Source organism: Gopherus flavomarginatus, chromosome 6, assembly GCF_025201925.1.
Source record: "Gopherus flavomarginatus isolate rGopFla2 chromosome 6, rGopFla2.mat.asm, whole genome shotgun sequence".
Lineage (NCBI taxonomy): Eukaryota > Metazoa > Chordata > Testudines > Testudinidae > Gopherus > Gopherus flavomarginatus.
In genome coordinates, this window is record NC_066622.1 from 135,165,815 (window position 1) to 135,184,848 (window position 19,034).

General features: G+C 44.5%; 1 protein-coding gene across 7 annotated transcripts in view; it reads left to right on the plus strand.

Moving 5' to 3' along the window:
• Positions 1-19,034, plus strand: part of SH3PXD2A (SH3 and PX domains 2A) — a 396,876-nt gene that overhangs the window by 275,539 nt on the left and 102,303 nt on the right. For 4 of the 7 annotated variants that reach the window (XM_050957986.1, XM_050957985.1, XM_050957988.1 and 1 more), the window contains one exon: positions 8,543-8,587. The exons of the other annotated variants lie outside the window; for them this stretch is intronic. In XM_050957986.1, coding sequence (XP_050813943.1) covers positions 8,543-8,587 — 45 coding nt within the window. The remainder of the gene's footprint in view (positions 1-8,542; positions 8,588-19,034) is intronic. 7 annotated transcript variants of the gene reach the window in all.

Sequence of the window (19,034 nt, forward strand, 5' to 3'; positions counted from 1 at the left end):
AGTACCATGACCCCGAGTCTGTTGACCTGGGCTGGGATGCTCCCTGCTGTGGACTATGTAGACATGCCCCCAGTTCCTTTAGGATAAGGACTAAAACCTTAATCTTGACTCTCTTCTCTCTACGTCGGCTTTCCATGGACAAAGAGCAGGTTTGATGTGCTTGCAGTTGCCCATGTTACTGAGAAGTACAATATCCTTCTGTACTAGCTGGAATTTCCTAAGAGCTGATATACATGCTAGCATAAAGCTTTCTTTGCTGTAGTCCAGATGGGAGGTGTCAAAGGTGGATATGCAACAGAGGTTGAGTCATTGTCTGTCAGGTTATATAGGCTGCGACAAGGCTCTTTAGATAGCATTGCTAATGAGAAATCCAGGCTCGCTCTCAAACTGTAGACAGACTGACTAGCTGTTGGAAGGACGCATCCACTGAAGGCAACTGCACTGTGGCTGTGAAATTCTTCATAGTGCTTTCCTTGCCCACTGGTATCACCTCTGTCTAGCTCAGATTCAGTTTCAACATGCTGCTTATCCATGAGCTGATCTCACCCAGACACGGGTGCATCTTGGTTGTGTATAAGGTGAAGAACAGGTAGGCAGATGAGACACAGCTCTATTGCTGGCGTTTGAGGTCCTTGTCCTCTTACCACTTCAACTAATGGCTCTATGTAGGTGCTGAATAGGACCAAAGAGAATTGATTCTTGTGGAACTTCACAAGTTGGAGGTGTAGTGGCACAAGTGTAGCTTCCCATTGCTACTCTTTTGAGTACTTTCCCTCCATTTTCATGATCTATCTTGAGTCCATTCCCCTGGGCTCCTGCCTCACGTGAGACAGCAATGTCTCATGCTCATCAGTGTCGAATGCTGCAGAATGATCCAGGAGGAGGAGAAGCATGGATGTCTGTCTGCTATCCACTGATGAGCTCATCTATCAATGGCACTAAAGCTGTTCTTACCTCATGACCTAGCCTGAATCCAGACTGTGCTGGATCTGAGCTGGGAGAGTGTAAAGAGTGGCTGTTCATTCTAGGGACAGTGGAAAATAAGGTTGGCTTGTCTGTCTATGGATATGTCTACACTACCAAAAAAGCCTGCTCCAGTGAGTGTCCAGGTCGACTGACGCAGACTTGCACTATGAGGCTCAAAGTAGCCTGGTAGATGTTTGGGCTCAGCCTGGAGCCTGGGCTGTGAGACCCACCTCTTCCCCCACTAGGTTTCAGAGCCAAAACTCAGGCCCAAACATCTACACTGCTATTTTTAGCCCTGTAGCAGAAGCCCCAGTCAGTTGAACTGGGTTCTGACACTCCCTTCCATGGGTCTGACTTTGCAGTGTAGACACCTTTTAGTGTTTGCACCTTCTCATAGTGCAAGTGTTACTGCCTCTGATCAGAACATTGGCCCTTGTACTCATCTTTCTGCAGTTATCAATATCTAGCTCCGGAGGGAGACACACAAACCTCTCCGAATAACCACCTCTGTTGTGCAAAGCTGGAGAGCTGGCGCTGCCTTCTCATCTATGGCAAGTAATGGGCATTTGCCCAGATTAATATTTCCTCTTAGTTTGCATAGCTGTAAATGCTACTGATAGCATAAAGTTATCCAGATTCTCATTTTAAAAATCAATGCCACCACTTGGACCCTAAAATGGCAACATTATCAATACCCTTGAATATGAACGCACGCTAGCATAATATATCGACCATATGGCAAGTGCAGCCCACACTCACTGTTGTCAGACAGCTACTCGTGATTTAAGGTGACCAGACAAAAACAAAATAATCCTGCTGATTTTCCATTTTCTCAAATTGGATTAGGATGCTCTCTTTAGAATTACACACAAAGTGCATAATGCAAATCAAGCCTAAAAACAAATGTTTAGATCTTTATTTCCTTTAATGTGCAGCTTGGTTTCTCGGAAAAGACAGTAACTGAACATGGTCACTAAAATACAGATGTTAAACTAGTGCTGTGCTTCCTTTTCTACAGTATGTAGAGCACATGATTTGCTCTTGCTCCATGTCTTCGTTTAGACTCTCTGGTAGGGATGTGTTTTTGGTTGCGGGTTTCGCCCTTGTAAGAGTTTGCTACACAGATGATTTTCTGAGGCACGCTTTGTTCATGTGAAAGCCAGATGTGAATATTTTCCAAGTGGTTTGTGTGTGGGTCTAATATATGCTAGGCAGTTCGGTTTACGTGGCAAGTGGAAGGTATTTGAAACTGATCTGCAATCAGATGGTGGGGTAGGGGGTGAACCAGTGTTTTACAGGATAGCAGGCTACTGTTTGAGGAGGACAGATGCACTCTTGGCTGGACAATACAAATAATAATTGTTTGGAGGTCTGGTCTCGTTTCTTGCAACAAAATCTATATTGTATTTTAAGAACAAAAGACACTTGCAGACCAGAGTAACAAATGATCCCAGCACAGCCTATTTGAGATGAGGCTAAAATCAGTAAATAAGATCAAAATGAAGCATCCTGTAATGAGTAATGTAAAATACTTCTTTGACCACGGTTTGCCTGCTGAAACATCAGCAAGATTGTCTCAATTAAAAATGTGAGCAATTGATTAGTGATACAGTGTGTCAGTAGCTTTAGTGTTCAGAGTCTGAGTATTGGCATAGGATTGCGGGGCTCTGTTATTCAGTAGATTACAATTGGAAGGTTAGCATAGCCATCAATAGGCCTTTCCTTTATCTAAATGTTTGGGGTTTTGAGGGTGGGAGGGGTTGGAGCCTGTCCACCTTTTAAGGGCATATATGTGCTCTAAACCATTGTATTTCCCCCCCCCCCTTTTTAATTTTATTTATATTTGGATACTAGACTTTTGTTTCATCAGAACAGGACACAAGAGAATTCTGAAACCCCACAAAACAAAAGCATATGGCTATGTTGACACAACAGCTGGGAAGTGTCATTCCAGCTTGGGTAGACATACATGCACCAGCCCATTCAAGCTGGAACCTAAAAATAGCAGCCTGGGGGTAGTAGCAGGGGCAGCAGCCTGGCCATACCGCTTTTTTTAGGTATTGGCTCTGGATAAGCTTGCGTGTGCTATGTAGATCTGCCTTTAGTCCCTCACCTCTGCTGGACGTTTAATGACCCATTTTAAAGAAGCTCTCTAAAAACGTACACCAGGGTTGGCTTTTAAACATATGTGCAGCAGAAGGGACTAAATGCAATGCATTGGCTCTACCGCATGGCAAGGAAAATTCATTTGTCACCCTAATGGAAGATTGTGTATTTAAAAAAAAAAAAGAGAGAGAGAGAGGCAGGACAAACGCTAGGAATTTGGGGATTAAAAAAAAAAACAAGCCCACATCATGTTGACCAAACTAATTACACCATTTATCACACCAACCAATGAGGTATCTCAGTTTTTTGAGCAGAGACCTACCCCAGACAAGTTTTCTACCATCTTTGTTCAGTGTTTGCAGTGTCCTGGTCCCCAGCCAGAGCTCCTGCTACCACAGCACAAATAAATGTGTCTTCTCTTTTATTTTGTTTTTTCCCATCTCTCAAGTAGTGTACAACCCTAATGACACTTGACTAAGAGTAAAACTCCCAATCCCATAGCGTTCAAGTAGATTCAAAATCTGATTAAATCTTTTGTTGCTTGTCCTTAGTCCACCTGGCTTGACATTATGTAGACCTGGGTTTCAGTCCCTGCAGAAGAGTCAGTCTTAGTGCCCATGTTAACAGGGTTTCTATAACATTTTGTGATCAACTTTGAGACAAACAATAATAATTGCTGAAAATATGGACACCAGGGTGAAGCTGACCATGAGATGCTCTATTGAGGTTAGACTTTATAAATGAAAGTGGGTGGAGCAGTCCAACTTGAGTAGAAATGGGCCTGAACTACAAAGTTCAGATTAAGTCATCTCCTGACCTTGATGTTTCTCTTCTCCCTGCTGTGAGTGTCTAATGTAATAGTTTCCTGGAAAATTAGTCCATTTGGGTCAGTTGCAGGCCAATTAAGGATCACTGCCAGCTGCTAAACCACCAGTGAAGCTTCCCTAGCTCAAGTGGTACATAACATTAATGGCCTGTATACAACATTATTCTGCAGGATGTTTTTTGAGTCTTTTTTCTGGTTTTATCAACATTTCCACAAACAAACAATGGGGTGTGTGTGTGTGAGGGATGCTGAGAATGTACATGGTATTGGAATGAATGGATAAACTTGCAACTGGGATGCTGTTGTCCCATGATCTGATCATCTATTATTGATCTGAAGTTCAGTAATTTTTCATCACTGATTTCAATGGGAGAAGGTTTAGCCCAGCACTTGCTCTTAAGTGTGCTTGTACATACTTACTCAACGGGGAATCCTCATGCTCATTCTTCCCCTGCCTGGCTTTGGGTGTAATATTCCCTGCTGGTGTTCTGGGGGGCAGGGCTTCATGATGGGCACTTCTAGTCTATTTATTTTGCATGTGCAGAGGTCTTTAACCTCCAGTGACATAGGGGATTTACCTTTCCAGCTCCAGTGTCAAAGGGACAGTAGGCCCTTTAATGTGAAGCTCTCTGGCCATCGGACTCTTGTTGATATGCAGTACAGGAAAATTATAGTGATAGTATGCTGCACATTGAGAACTGCTGTTTGTGCTGGCAGCGGCAGCAGCAGCAGCAACAAAAACTCTAGAACAGCTAATGATGAGCAGGAAAAGATGTGCAAATGAGTTTCCTTATTCCACCTGTTGCTTTCTGTTTAGTCCTTCAGTGGATTGACTCACACAGTGCACGGTGAGAACTCCTGTCTTCCTCATCTTGTATCCCTACTGATGGGCATTTGACGTGGCTGCTATCCATCCAGCAACAGATGATTGGTTGGGGCTCCTCTTTGGAGATTTTCGGTGCTGCTTCAAAAAGACCTTACTGTGTGAGATGGTCTCAACCTCAGCTTTGTTCAGGGATAGGGAGAGCAGACGTTGAACCATCTTCATTTGAATTGTCATTCTTTGCAGTCCAGCTGAAAGATTATGAATGAGATGAGTCTCCCTACAGGAGCTTTGGGTCTACTAATGGGTGGCCTTATGTTTCCTCCAGAACAATCAAAATCTATTGCCTTCCCCTGTGTGGCAAACAAGGTAGAAGTCTCCAGATTAGGTTGTAAGGTCTTTGGGGGATGGATTGTCTTTTAAATCTGTCTAGACAGCGCCTAGTTCACAGCTAGGGCTCCTAGATGCTACTGCAATACAGACCATAACAAGCAGTGATGGGAAAGATCAGGTCTGTCTCTAAGCCCTGAAATTAGGCCCCTCTCTAATACTTCAGATATTCTCTGGCTTTTGCAAAAAGCCATGTGAATGTAGCATTAATTTTTTTGACTACACCTGGCAAGACAGAGCTAACAGACCGGTTCTATTGAAACGACAGGTGGGGCTGTATATTGTAAGCTTAGTGTCACAACCAAGGAGTCACAGCCCACTTCTCCGTCATCACCACCACCAGAAGGAGGAACACCAGAAAAGCCTGTCCTTAAAGGCATCGAGAAGGCTTCTGGTGAACTCGAAATAAAATCTGCTACCGTCTTTCAATCTGCCATGGCAACTAGTTTAATTAAATCTTACAAGCATCTTCTTTCCCCTCCTCTCCCCACTCCTTACAGTCTCCACCTGCAAAGGCAGAGCTGACCTGTCTGTAGACCAAGGCAGCAATATGAGTCAGACTGGAGGTCAGTAGCTGTTTCCAGTAGAGACGCACCTCTCCTGTTTCACTGCCGATTCTGTGAAATTCATCCCTGAACTGAAGGGGAATCTTTCCTAATGCTGCTCACAAGCCACTGAGCTCCATCGCTTTGTTCTTAAGGAAACCAAGTCCATAACTTGTTGGTGGTTGTTTTTTAAAGGCCTGACCCCATTTGAAATTGCAGCAGAATTCCCAAGGAATTGGATGGGGACACGCTCAGGCCCCAGATATATTAGGAGTGGCTTGCATTAGCAGGCAACTTTAACTTTGCTTCCAAATGATGGTTTTCTCTCTGTCATTGGTGCCTAACTGGTTTTCAGCAATGTAATGGAGGGGAAGCAGAGGGAAGGAAGTGAGGGGGTTGTTCATTTACCATTACCAGTCTCATTTGAAATTGACACCAAGCCCGTCGCAGAATTCCAGTAAAACTCTACCCTAGAGGGAAACCCTGGGCTGTTTGTTATGGCTTTTTGTTTTGCTGGCACAGCTGCAGAACGCTCCAGCCTCTGCCCTTTTCCCCTGCCCCTCCCCCCAACACTCTCCTTGTGAGGCTGCATGCATCACGGCGGTCTTGGGTATTTTTGTTATTTGTTGGGGGAGGCTTAAAAGCTGGGAGCAATTAGAGCCTTAAGCGTCTTGGAATTAAAAATCCCCAAGAAGGCAGTTTAATGCTAAGCAGATGTGTTGTGCCAGAACAGCTGAAATATGCTAGTTGTCTTCTCCAGCAGCGTGCTCATTTATTTCTAACTGCTATCGGGCTCTGTCACACAAGAGAAGCGCTGATCCTCTTTCATGCGTGGGAATCCAAGAAACCCAACTACTCCTTAAATTCTCTCTTGTCTTCGGTCTTGAATCAGCAGCTGGAGCCAAGAGGGAAAAGTTGCTTTCGTCTAAAAAGAGATCCTACATCAAATAAGTACAAGGTGCTATCCGACTGCATGAAGAGCTGGGTTAAGTACCAGCAGTTACTTCTGAACTGGTGGTGCTCATGTAGGAGAGCCACCAAGTGGCTCCCATTAAGCTCACTCTCTTCTGGAGCTCCAATATAACTGTAAGACCATGATGGATGTTTCCTTATTCCAAATATTTTTCATCTTCAGCTGTTTTAGTTTCCAGTGTCAGCTTGGCTCAGTGCACACTTTGTTGGAAATTCCCTTTTCTTCTGCCTCTGTTTGGATGACATTTTGTTGCTTCACTTAGAATTCTGTCACCTGTGTCTGTCTATCCAGAGTAACCTGCATATGGTAATAGGTGTTTCTGTGTCACTGGATGTATATGCACAAACTGGTAATTAAGACTCTCCATCTCTCTCACACAGCCACACACCACCATCCACAGGCAAAAGCTTGAATACATTGCTGGTATTTAGTTACACTCAATAGCAAGCCTCATCTGTAGATCTTAAAGCACTTTGAGTTGGGAAGTATTGTTATTTCCATTTTATAAATGGGGAAACTGAGGCACTGAGCAGCGACATGGCTTGTCCATGGCAAGTCCAGAATGTCTGTCCAGTCTAGTGCCCCAGCTATGGAGTCTTATGGTTGCTAAAGGCATCACAATCTGCTGTGAAGGGTAGACTCTTGTTCTGTTGGGCCAAATGAGAAAGTGAGTTCCAGAGTCAATGGCCCTCTGCTGAAAACCTGTTGATCCTAGCAATTTCCATAAACCTCTCTGTGCTCTAGTTGTCTAGCCTCACTGTGTGGAGAAAATCTACCTACCTCAGTGGGCGTTCTGAGCTTCAGAGATCCTTAGTGCTATGGAAATGCAACATATTAATTAGGCAATGTTTTTGAGTTTATATCTTCTGTTGGAGACCCCGCTGAAAGTGACTTCTTCTGCTGTGCATTGTGTAACTGGTGAAATTGCCATGGACCAAAGGCCTGTTCAAAGAATATTATGCTGTGACTCCAAATAACAACCAGTCACAAATAAATCCCTTAATGTGTATTGGTTTGTCTCCTTCAAGTGGTATCTTGCTGCTATGAGACTGATGGAGCCAAAACAGTTCTTAGCATTACATTGTGTGCCAGAATATAACACAAGGAATTCCACATATTACTTTGGTGTGTGGCTTAGAACTGTTATAAGTCATGTTAAGTCCCTCACAAGATCTTATTTTTAAGAAATCATGTATGAATTTTAGTTAATTACATCAAATTTTTTCTCAAAGCTATTTGCTCTTCCTGCCTGCTTCCAATGGGGGCAGTGTTGTTTTCTGTCTGAGATGCTAGTTCTGATTGTCAGTGTCTACACTCAAAATGGCTTAAACAAAGGTCTGGTCAAGGAGTAGATCTGCTGATTTTTAAAAATAAACATCCAACGTCCTCAACCCAAAAAGGCATATTTGAGAGAGACTGACTGACTGCTTCCAGCATCCTAAAATGAAATATTTCTTCCCTCTGAAATAGGGCATAAAGCTGACCTTGTTGCCAGACAATCTTTTAGCCTATTTAGTGAGTGAATTTACGGTAAAAGCCCAGTAATGCTTGATGCTTTTGTTCAATGCCTGCTTGAAATGCATCTTTCTTTAGGCTGTTTAAACTCTTTCCATGGAGCACGAGTTTCCTTTCTTTGTAGGAGGACTGAGACCTAATGGGTCAAGAAGTTCCCTGACTTACACTCCATGTAACTCAACTGGGGTTTCCCACAGTGTCATTATGCCTCCGATAATAGCTTAATCACCATCAGCTTCTCTTCACAGACTGTTTTTAACCTTTCTTTTTCAAAGCTGTTTTAACTCTTCTTCTCTGCAGAGCTATGAAACTGCTTGCTTGTTTTTCTAATTACTCCTTTTTTTTTTTTTTTTTTTTTTTTTTAAATTTTACTGCTGCTTTCTTCTTGGACTTTGAAGTTTGGATGTCCAGTTTCTCTGAGACTCCAAGGAAGAATGTTACAGGTATTAAATTGCATGGGGGTGTGGGGAAGAGGAAGGTGTTATTTTTGATTAACTGTTAGTATTCAGCATGCCACTGTAAGAAAATACCATTTAAAATCAGTGTGTGTTTAGTTCAGACAATGTATTTTGGGGCTTTGTGTGTGAAGTGGAGGGAGGCCATCTTATATGTTCTAACCTTCTAAGTTCCTAGGCTTTACAACATCCCTGTATATCAACTTCTCAGAATATATTGACCTCAGAAAGAATAGTCCTAAAAAGAAAAGGTGGCTCATTACGGGCTCTAACCCTTAAAGGGGATATTGTCACTGCCAGGGGATGGGAGTCTGACTCTATTGCACCTATGTGACTAGCACTGGGAAAGGAAGAGATGAAGCTGTCAAAGTACATTGGGGATAGGGTGTGCTTGGAAATGATCTCTTCACCCCACCCCTTCCTCTAAGCTGCACCATCCCCAGCCAATTGTATTGGTGCTGTGAAATGGCTATTGTGCACTACTGTGCTCTTGGTCCTGCAGTGTGGAGACTTCACAAGCATGCCTAGTGAAACTGTACTAGAATGGACCTGAATCTGGACTCTAGGAACGTTTATATCTGAATCCAACATCCCCAACTCTGGGGGGAATCTGCTGAGTGCTTGGGTGGGTGTTGTTCTTATGGCATCACACTTCAAAACCATAATGCTCGTGGGAGACAGCTGTGCAAATGGATGAAAAACACCACAAAGTGCCTGTTAATCTTGGCTTGGGAATTTGTGGGGGTTAACTGTTACTCGCTCCCCTGGTCAAACAGCTAGACCACGTTGTAATGGAGTTCATGAGAAATGTCTTCATGTAGCAGATAACTAACATGGGGAATGGCCTTGCAGAAGCAGAGTTAGAAGCTCTAACTGGGAATGTGGTTGGTTAGACAAATGTTCAGGATAAAGGGATAGTACAGGTGGATGGAGCTCAGACCAGGTCCCTTCCATTGTGAAGTGTTTTCTATATGGAAACTCTCTCCTACTCCTCTGCAGCAAGTGAAAGATGTGTTTAATGTAGCCATATTCTTCTGTATTAGAAGGTACCATCTCAAACTCCTCTTTGCTGCATAATTCTCAAGTAAGGGGGACACTTTGCACTTTCTCATAAGGTCAAAGGCTGAGCAGAAGTCCCTTATGTGTCTAAAGTGAAAAGCAGAGTTTCTCATTAGTGAGAGAAGGTCTAAGCATCTAATGCAATCCTCTCCCAGTCGTTAGTTTCCACAGACCTGGGAATCTGCACCAATGCAAGCATTTGCCTGAACTAATGCTTTTTGCCTTCACAAACAAAAGGAAAAGGGCAAGAATCACAGGGGAATGCTAGAGAAGACTCGGCAAAGACTGATTCATTCTAGCATGTATTATCTTAAGGGGCAAGTGGAGCAGGTCTCATTACACTGTATGGATTGACTTCAGCACAATGGGTATGACTCTATTAAAATAATGCTAACACTGATGGTTTTCATTGTTCATAACTGGTCCTTGCATTAGAATGGAAAACATTCTAAAATATGAATTCTCTCCCCTAAAACATCTGCTCCTTTAATATTTATAATGAATTAAATAATTCTTCACAAATCAGTTGGTCATCTTCCATCAACTAGTTCAAAAAATTCCAAGCCTTGGCCAAAAACAATACATTTTATTCCTCCAACGTAGGGTTTCATACCATGTGTCTGGAGCAGCTTAGAAGTTTGTCTCACTGAGGTCAGTAAAAGTAATTTATAAGAGGCTTTATTTCACAGATGAGGACTTGGGACTTTTCCTGGAGAGGTTCTCTGCAGCACTTCTCATGTCGATCTTGCATTCATTGATCTAGCTGATCCCCCTCCCCACATTGTCTTCTAATCTGGCAAAATTATTTTAGGGACTTTGCCACTTAATCTGCATAAAAGCTTCATTGGTTGGTCTTTGCCGCAGCCATGCTCAGAAAGGACTCCTCCCCCCCTTAAGACCTGGTTGTGGGAGTTATTGCAGGAGTGGAGTTGTCTGCTCCTTTCCCCCACCCCCTCCCTCCCACTGACTAGGTTGACCTACTTGATTTTTACACTTTGAAGCCCCTCTGACTGGTAGCAAACTGGATGCTATGATAACAGGCTCTGTGAGCATGGTCCATTGGAGGCCACCTGTTATTCAAAGTGACCACTGAGGATGGAAACTGTGGACTATGTGCATTACTGGAGGCTGGTACGTAGTCCTGGAGATGGTACTTCACTGCAGGGAAAAGAAACATTTTGGCTTGTGGACTAGATTAAGGATTTCCCTCATGTCCAGCATCAGAGGGATAGCCGTGTTAGTCTGGATCTGTAAAAGCAGCAAAGAGTCCTGTGGCACCTTACAGACTAACAGACGTTTTGGAGCATGAGCTTTCGTGGGTGAATATCCACTTTGTCAGATGCATGTATTCACCCACGAAAGCTCATGCTCCAAATACGTCTGTTAGTCTATAAGGTGCCACAGGACTCTTTGCTCCTCATGTCCAGTCATTCAAACATTCCTTAACAGAAGTCTCTCTTGAAGCTTGAAACCAAAGTCTGTTTACTAACCTGTTTCTTGTAGAGTTGCTCACAAGGGTTAAGCAGTTGGCATTGCATTTTATCCCCTCACTAAGATCACTAAAGTATTCTTTCCCCCCTCCCTCCCAAATAAAAACAAAAAGATGAACTTGGCAAGTGGCCTTAAAGGGGCAACTGTGCAGAACCACCTCATAGACTCATAGGTCAGAAGGGACCAATATGATCATCTAGTCTGACCTCCTGCACAAGGCAGCTCACAGAACCCTACCCATCCACTTCTATAACAAACCCCTAACCTACGTCTGAGTTATTCAAATCCTCAAAATTGGTTTGAAGACCTCAAGCTGCAGAGAATCCACCAGCAAGCGACCCATGCCCCACGCTGCAGGGGAAGGCGAAAAACCTCCAGGGCCCCTGCCAATCCGCCCTGGAGGAAAATTCCTTCCCGACCCCAAATATGGCGATCAGCTAAACCCTGAGCATGTGGGCAAGACTCATCAGCCAGCACCCAAGAAGGAATTCTCTGCAGTAACTCAGTTCCCATCCCATCCAACATCTCCCCACAGACCATTGAGCAGACTTATCTGGTGATAATCCAAGATCAGTTGCCCAAATTAAACTATCCTATCATAACATCCCCTCCATATACTTATCAAGCTTAGTCTTAAAGCCAGAAAAGTCTTTTGCCCCCACTACTTCCCTCGGAAGGCTGTTCCAGAACTTCACTCCCCTAATGGTTAGAAACCTTCGTCTAATTTCAAGTCTAAACTTCCTTATATCCAGTTTGTACCCATTCGTCCTCGTGCCTACATTAGTACTAAACTTAAATAATTCCTCTCCCTCCCTAACGTTAACCCCCCTGATATATTTATATAGAGCAAGCATATCCATTCAGGATATCAGTATTTCTGTGCTTCTCCTCTGACTTTTAAACAACCCTCCCCCCCTTCTCTCTCTTGCTATCCTGAGTGTCTTCGGAACAAGGTGTCTATTTTGGGAGTGCTACAAGTTTGTAGAGCATGACAGGTATGGCCCCCTGAGCCCATGGCATTGTAGTGCAGAAAGACTGGGACCTGTGGTCTATCATGGCACTCCATCTTGCTAACGTGCAACTTCATCCTGGTCAATACAGAGTCTTGACAACGACTCCACTTTATGCAAGTTGGACTTAGGCAACCTAAGTGGTATTTGGTCGGATTGTTGCATTCCTGCCCATACTTCCTCTCCTGGTCATGTGCATCTCTTCACTCTGCTATCCTCCAGGAGGGCTCAGTTTTTAGCCAAGCATTGGACACTAACCAATTTTAATATTCATTCCTTTGCTACTATAAACTAATGTATTCATGTTATAGGTAGTATCTGGAGCCCTCAACCAAGAAATGCTTCACTGTGCTATTTACTTTTAAAAACATAGTAAATACCGTTCCTATCTCAAGCAGCCTACATTCTCAAAGACCAGAGAGAACAGGTGCACAAGGCAAATTGGTGGGCGGGGAGTGAATTAATAGTAATAGGATTTGGTCCTATGGACTAATTCTGTGTGTAGTTTGGCTTCATCTAGCTACAATTGTAGCTAGAATTGCTTCTCAGCGCCTGCTTAGCCATGATCCAATGGCAGTCCTGGAGGCATCACAACCTAGCTAGACTTCCAGGGTGGGCTTGAAGGAAGATAATGTGGTGGCCTGAAAATGAAAGCATCTCCTTTACTTATCTCACTGAGCAAGAAGAAGTTTTGTGTGTTGGTCTGTCTCCAGGTACCAGGCCAAGTAAGGTGGGTTTTCTAGAGAGCTGAAAATCTGCAAACTAGTAGAGGCCAAATTCTACCCACAGATGCTCTCACTTAGCTTGTGTTGAAAGCCACGTGCACATCCGAAGGCAGGAGTCATTACCAGGGGGAAAAAAATGGGATTCTTGAGACCAATTTATCTTTGTCAGCACGTAATAGAAAACACACCCAGCCATTGCAACCCTTTCTCTCTTTCCCCCTCCACCTCCCCAATATCTCCCTTGTTGATATGTGCACACAAAATAAGGTATCCATCTTGGCCTCCGACTGTGCCAAAAAAACAAAAACAAAACCCTTTTGGGTAAGTATAGATGAAAAACCAGTATAGATCCTGCAGGTCTCCAGGCCAGATTCAGCACTGGTATAAACAGTGATATGACTTGCATGTTGGGTGCAAGTGACATAGTAGTATCACTTGCATTCAGTGTGTGGGAAACACATGCAGCGTAACTGGGGTGGAGAGGGGAGAAGGATGTTACAGGAAACACAGTTAATGGATTGGAAGGCCCTGCTTTATCTGTTAGGATTTTTGCCATTGCTCCTAGAACCAAATTAACCTTCAGTTAAGCTGCCACTGACTTCAGCGTGGACTGTACTTGCTTTTGGCCCCCACAGAATCCCAAATTGAGGCAAATTAACTCCCATGCACCCTCAGGGATAGACTAATCTGGGTAAGGTACAGGTAGCCTCTTGTACCCACCTCCTGGCCACCTTGCACCCCTGCCCTTGGTATATGTATGCTGATAGAAGGTGTCTAACTAGGAACAACTGAATGAAATTAAGAGTAAATTTTAGGAGAGCTACATGGGAAGAGTGAGTGAGAAAACAAGACTCCATGGATATCTCTACCCAGGAATAAACAAACCTGTGGTTGGCCTGGGTCAGCTGGTTTGAGCGTGTAGAAGGTCCCAGAGCTCAGGCTCCAACTCAAGCCTATACAGTCTAGACAGCAAGTTTTAGCACCACAAGCTTGAGTCAGCTGACCCAGGCCAGCTGCGGCGCACTTATCTCCATGTAAGTGTACCCAGTGAGAATGAGGTGAAAGAGGTGGTGAAAACCCCTTAGATCGGTCTATTTTAAAACTAGACTGGATAAAACCCTACCAAACGTCCTATGTAGTTACCTTCAAAGCAGTAAACTAAATACCAGGTCTTCCAGGCTTTCCAAAAAGGGAAGGAGATGGGTGTGGTTTTATGAACTTGGGTCTTCTAGGGAGCAGATGTGAGTGATTAACTGGATTGCCTGGTACGGCAGCTCACTCTGTCCATGCGCCATGTATCTCTTACACCCCTGATGCTTTCTAACCCTCTGCTCTTTGTAGTCAAGACCCTTCCATTGAAATTCTACAGCATTCTCCACCATGAAAAGTATCCCATTCCTTTTGGGACACCGGATCCAGATTTAACTCTGGAAACAAAGCATTTCTTTTCAGTTGGTTGCTGACTATGAGCCACATCCTGAGAGGTGCTGAGCAACCTTTGCTCCTGTGCAGTCATTGGGAGTTGTGTCTATCTGGCTTCAGCCCCACACCCCCAATCAGACCTTATACTTGAAAGCAACATTTCCCACCATTTGAAAGATAAGCCCCCATTCAGGAGCAAGGAACTAATTGTAACCCTTCCTTCCCTTATACCTTGCCAGCTGCTTTTCTAAGGGTACATCTTCACTACCCACCGTATAGGCGGGTAGCAATTGATTGCTCGGGGATCGATATATCGCGTCTCATCTAGATGCGATATATCGATCCCCGAACGCGCTTATATCGATTCCGTAACTCCTCCAACCCGAACGGAGTTGCGGAATCCACAGGGGGAGCCGTGGACATCGATCCCGCGCCGTGAGGACGGTGAGTAATTCGATCTTAGATACTTCGACTTCAGCTACATTATTCACGTAGCTGAAGTTGCGTATCTAAGATCGATTTTCCCCTGTAGTGTAGACCAGCCCTAAGATTGCTTTTAACTACAGGTCTTCCATTCTTCCCCCTCCCACCCCCACTCCCACAGCTAGTCTCCCTCACACTTCAGGAAACCCTGCTCTAAGGAATCCAATATGAACACATTGCTGCAGCAAGCAGAATTAGGGCAAATGCCAAAGTACTTAGGTGATTTTACACTGGTGGGAGACCCTGTCTGGCAGCTGCTTGAATGATGTCCAAGTGGCTTAGCACATCTATGTGCAAAATACTTAAGGAAAGTTTTCTTAACTTTTTCTACCTGTAACCTAGTCATTTGGACTCCATAAAGTGTGAGCCAACTTTCCAAGAAGGGGTGGGGGAAGGCAAATCTATCCTTTTTTTTTCCCCTTCGCTCCCCACCCTCACCTCTAATTTTTCTTGGCTCTGTCTTAGAAACCAGCAGATAAAAATAAGTCCCAAAACTAACAAGCTAATCTTGGCAAAGGGCAATATTTAACTTTTTTTCATTTCTGTAAAGACTTTATTGGAAAATGCTGCAAAAAGCATAAAGGAGGAAAGGAAAGAAACTGAGTGTTTGAGGAAGAAATCGGTGCAGATGGCAGCGAGGCCAAGTTCAATCCTTGTGTAACGTCACTGACTTTAATGACGCTACACCAGTGTTGAATCTGGCTAGCTCTGTATAATTACAGCATATGCTGTCTCCTTCGCCTCTGTGCACTATTCTTCTCACCACCTGCTTTAGAGCTGCCTGTCCTACATTTTTGAAGAAATATCCTGATTTGCCACTTCTGCAGAACTTGTAAAAATGACCAGATTATCCATTCTGCACGTCCCATATGCTGGGGGCTGGGTATATCCCTCAAGAACAGATTAGAGGAGCCTCCAGACTAGCCCTTCTCCCCAGCTGCACATGCAGCATTTGGCTTGGTATCCCTGCAGCTGCTCCATAGCAGCTGCAAAAAGGGTCCCAGAGGGAGATGACACAGCTCTGGGCTGTAGTAACTCTGCCAGATTGCTGCATCCGTATCCAAAGGGGCGGCAGGGAAGAGTGGACACTATTATTAGGCGAGGTGCTGGATATGGGAGAGAGGGTGAGGTGGCACTGCCGTCTGTGGCTATAGCTTCCTTGTTCTGAACTTCACCGTGCAGCTCTTTGTGTGGACACTGAGAGGGAGTGAGTATGAGTGTGAGAGAGGGGGGCTTATTTATCCCGGGGGGGTGGGGGGGACTGGCAGTTCCAACATGACTTCCTGGATCGTTTTAAGCTTTAAGTTGAGACTGTGTATGTTCTACATTCGTTATTCAAATCCATCAGGTTTTCTGTTCAAGTTGTGCTGGCTGTCCCCCCTCCCCATATCAAGAGTTGTGGTTTTTTTTTTGTTTTTTTGTTTTAAACCCTATGACAACGCAGTTTCTGTTTCTCCTCCCGCCCCCCACCAGCCAGGAGCCCAGACACCCACAACCCCTCCCCTCCAGCCAATATACCTGAACCCCCTCCCCCAAGAGCCCACTTGCAGGGCTCCCCCTTGCTCAGACACCTGTCCCCTTCCCTTTCCCCCTGCCACCCCTCCAAGCCCAGGCACCCAGAGAAGAAACAGCCTGATGTTCGATCCCAGGCTTGCAAGGAGTTTCCTGCATGTTGCACTTTTCTTCCCTCAGGGCATGCTGGGAACTGCTGCTGCCAGGATCCCTCTAGCTTCCCTCCCTTCCCCCACGCCCCCAGCAGTGTCTTCTATGTGCAATCTGGCTCTGCCAAGTCCAGTGGCATCTAGCAGCACTGCAGACCACTTCTGTGGGGGTGGGGAAAGGAAATTCTGCGCACACATTAATTTCTGCAAAAATCTGCATTGTGCAGTGGTGCAGAATTCCTCCAGGAGCAGCAAACATATGTTGGAGGGGGAGTGAGGGGAATGCTAGATCTTAGGCTGGTATAGAGTCCAAGGGAAGCATTTGGAAGCACCTTTGCCTGGAGAGGATGGGGTAAAGCATTGAAGTTCCCTACAGCATGTCAGTTCTGTGGTAGTGAAGGATTGACTAGCCTGCCTAAATGCAAAGGGATTTCCTCCACTAGAGACTCGTGTAATTCTGTACATGCTTAAAGTTAGCACATCTGCATCTCTGCTAAACTGTAAGCACTACAGACCCAGGCAGGCTGTAGCAGGCTGGCAATATATGCCTGAAACGCCCTATCTTGTGAGTGGGGGCTTAAGTAGGAAAGTGGCTCTAAAGTGCTGGTGGAGCAATCAAAAGGAAGGAACTTTGGGAAGTATCCAAGTCAGGAGAAGATTTGAACTGAAAACCAATATGAATATTTTGAGAAAGGGGAGAGCTGGACTCTATAGTGGGCATGGTCTGTGATTAAGAAGGTTGGGAAAGGATCTGTGTGTGAATCCAGGCTTCATGTTCAGTATTTAAAGGACTCTTCTGGTAAAATGCTTTGAACTTATAGGACTGGATTTTATTTTATTTTTTTCCCCCAAAACTCCTCAGTCGCTTCCACTAAGACTAATGGGAGATGCCCTGAGTGTTTGCACACATCTGAAAATCTGGTCCTTTCACCATAAGTGCTCAGTAATTGCTGTGCAATAGCTGACAAACTTCATCAATGGGCCACCCTTAGGCAGGTCTCTGCTGTGAAGATCGCTTTCAAGAAAGAGTCTATCTGGAATACTCAAAAGAAAAAAAAAAAGTGCAGCAATGCTCAGGGCTTATTCCCCAAGTGTATTGTCACTTTAATATGTCTACATACATGCGTGGATGATTTTTAGGTCTTGACTGGGGGAGGGTGCATTTTCCACTCCCTTAAGATTTTAGGGAGGGGTTGGAGCAAGCAAGAACAGTCTCAATGATTGCCCCAAAATCAGCTAGCTGTTAACATGAGAAGTGCAGGATAGAAGGTCTTCATCTTTCTTTAGAGAAACTAAAGAGTTGGAGAGGCTTTTGGCGTTAGAACCATTTTAAATTAAAAATAAATCTCGATGCCACCTTTTCTGTGGCTAGGGGCTGGTGTTGGTGAAGAAATACATGTGGGCCGGGGGGAGAGAGAGAGAGAAAGCGGGGGGGGGGGTGTATGCATTGTGATACATATATATAAAAAACCCCATTTGTAACTCCTCCTGCAACAGTTTCCAGAGATACTGAAGGGGTTACCTTCTTATAAAAAGTCACCATGATTCTGGATCTGAGACAAAAGTATTGGTTTCTTAGTATGGGAAAGCACCAAGATGCAACTCGTCATGTGGAAACTAGTGATATTTTAATGTCACTCATTGTATATACTGCCAGATACCTTGCAGAAAATGTACATGGGGGTAAATCAGTGGTCTGCAAGCAGGTTTCAGGGAGTCTGCCAAGCAGGGCCAGTGTTGGATTCACTGGGGACTATGACAGAAAGTGGAATCTCCACTGCATGAGGCTGAAGCCTGGGTCCCTGAGCACCTCCACTCAGGGTTGAAGCCAAAGCAATGTAGTTTCATGGGGGCTCCTATGGTCTGGGACCCCAGGCTGTTGTCCTGCTTACTACCCCATAATGCCAGCCCTGGCTTTTATATGCAGAAAAACAGTTGTGACACAGGTGGGCTGTGGAGTTTTTAATAGCATGGTGAGGGAGGCCTCAGAAAAGAGGAAAAGGTTGAGAACCCCTGGATTAAATGACAGTTGTATCCAGTAGGGCCAGAGAGACCCCTAAAATAGCAACACTATCAGCTACTTCCACTAATCCTTTTCAGAGAGTGCTCACTGACAATTTCTGTTTGGCTTCTCTTGAAAGATTGTACTGCTCAGCTTTATATTAATTCTTAAAGTTGGAATCTGTAAACACTTGGTATGTGATGATCATAAAAGGGCATTATGAAAACCATGCATGGTATGGATTAAAAGAGCTGACACCTTTTATAGGCCTGATAGCAAAATACTTTGGCAAAGACCAGGGTTCTCAAATTTCCATATCCAGACAACTTTGTGTCCTGTCGGTGGCTTAAATGATTGGCCGTTGCAGACCATAGTTATGTTGGCTATTGCACCACAGCAGAGGAAGAACTGGCTTGGTGCTGCTGGCCTGCATTGTTATCTAGGAGACTTGAGGTCAGTAATAGTTGTCTGTCGCTGAGAGCTGCAGAGGTAACTATGCTCTCCTGCTTGGGCTGGGGGACAGGTTGGGGATATGTCACTTAGCAGCCAGCCATCTGTTTGAAAGAGTGGTACAGACAGTCT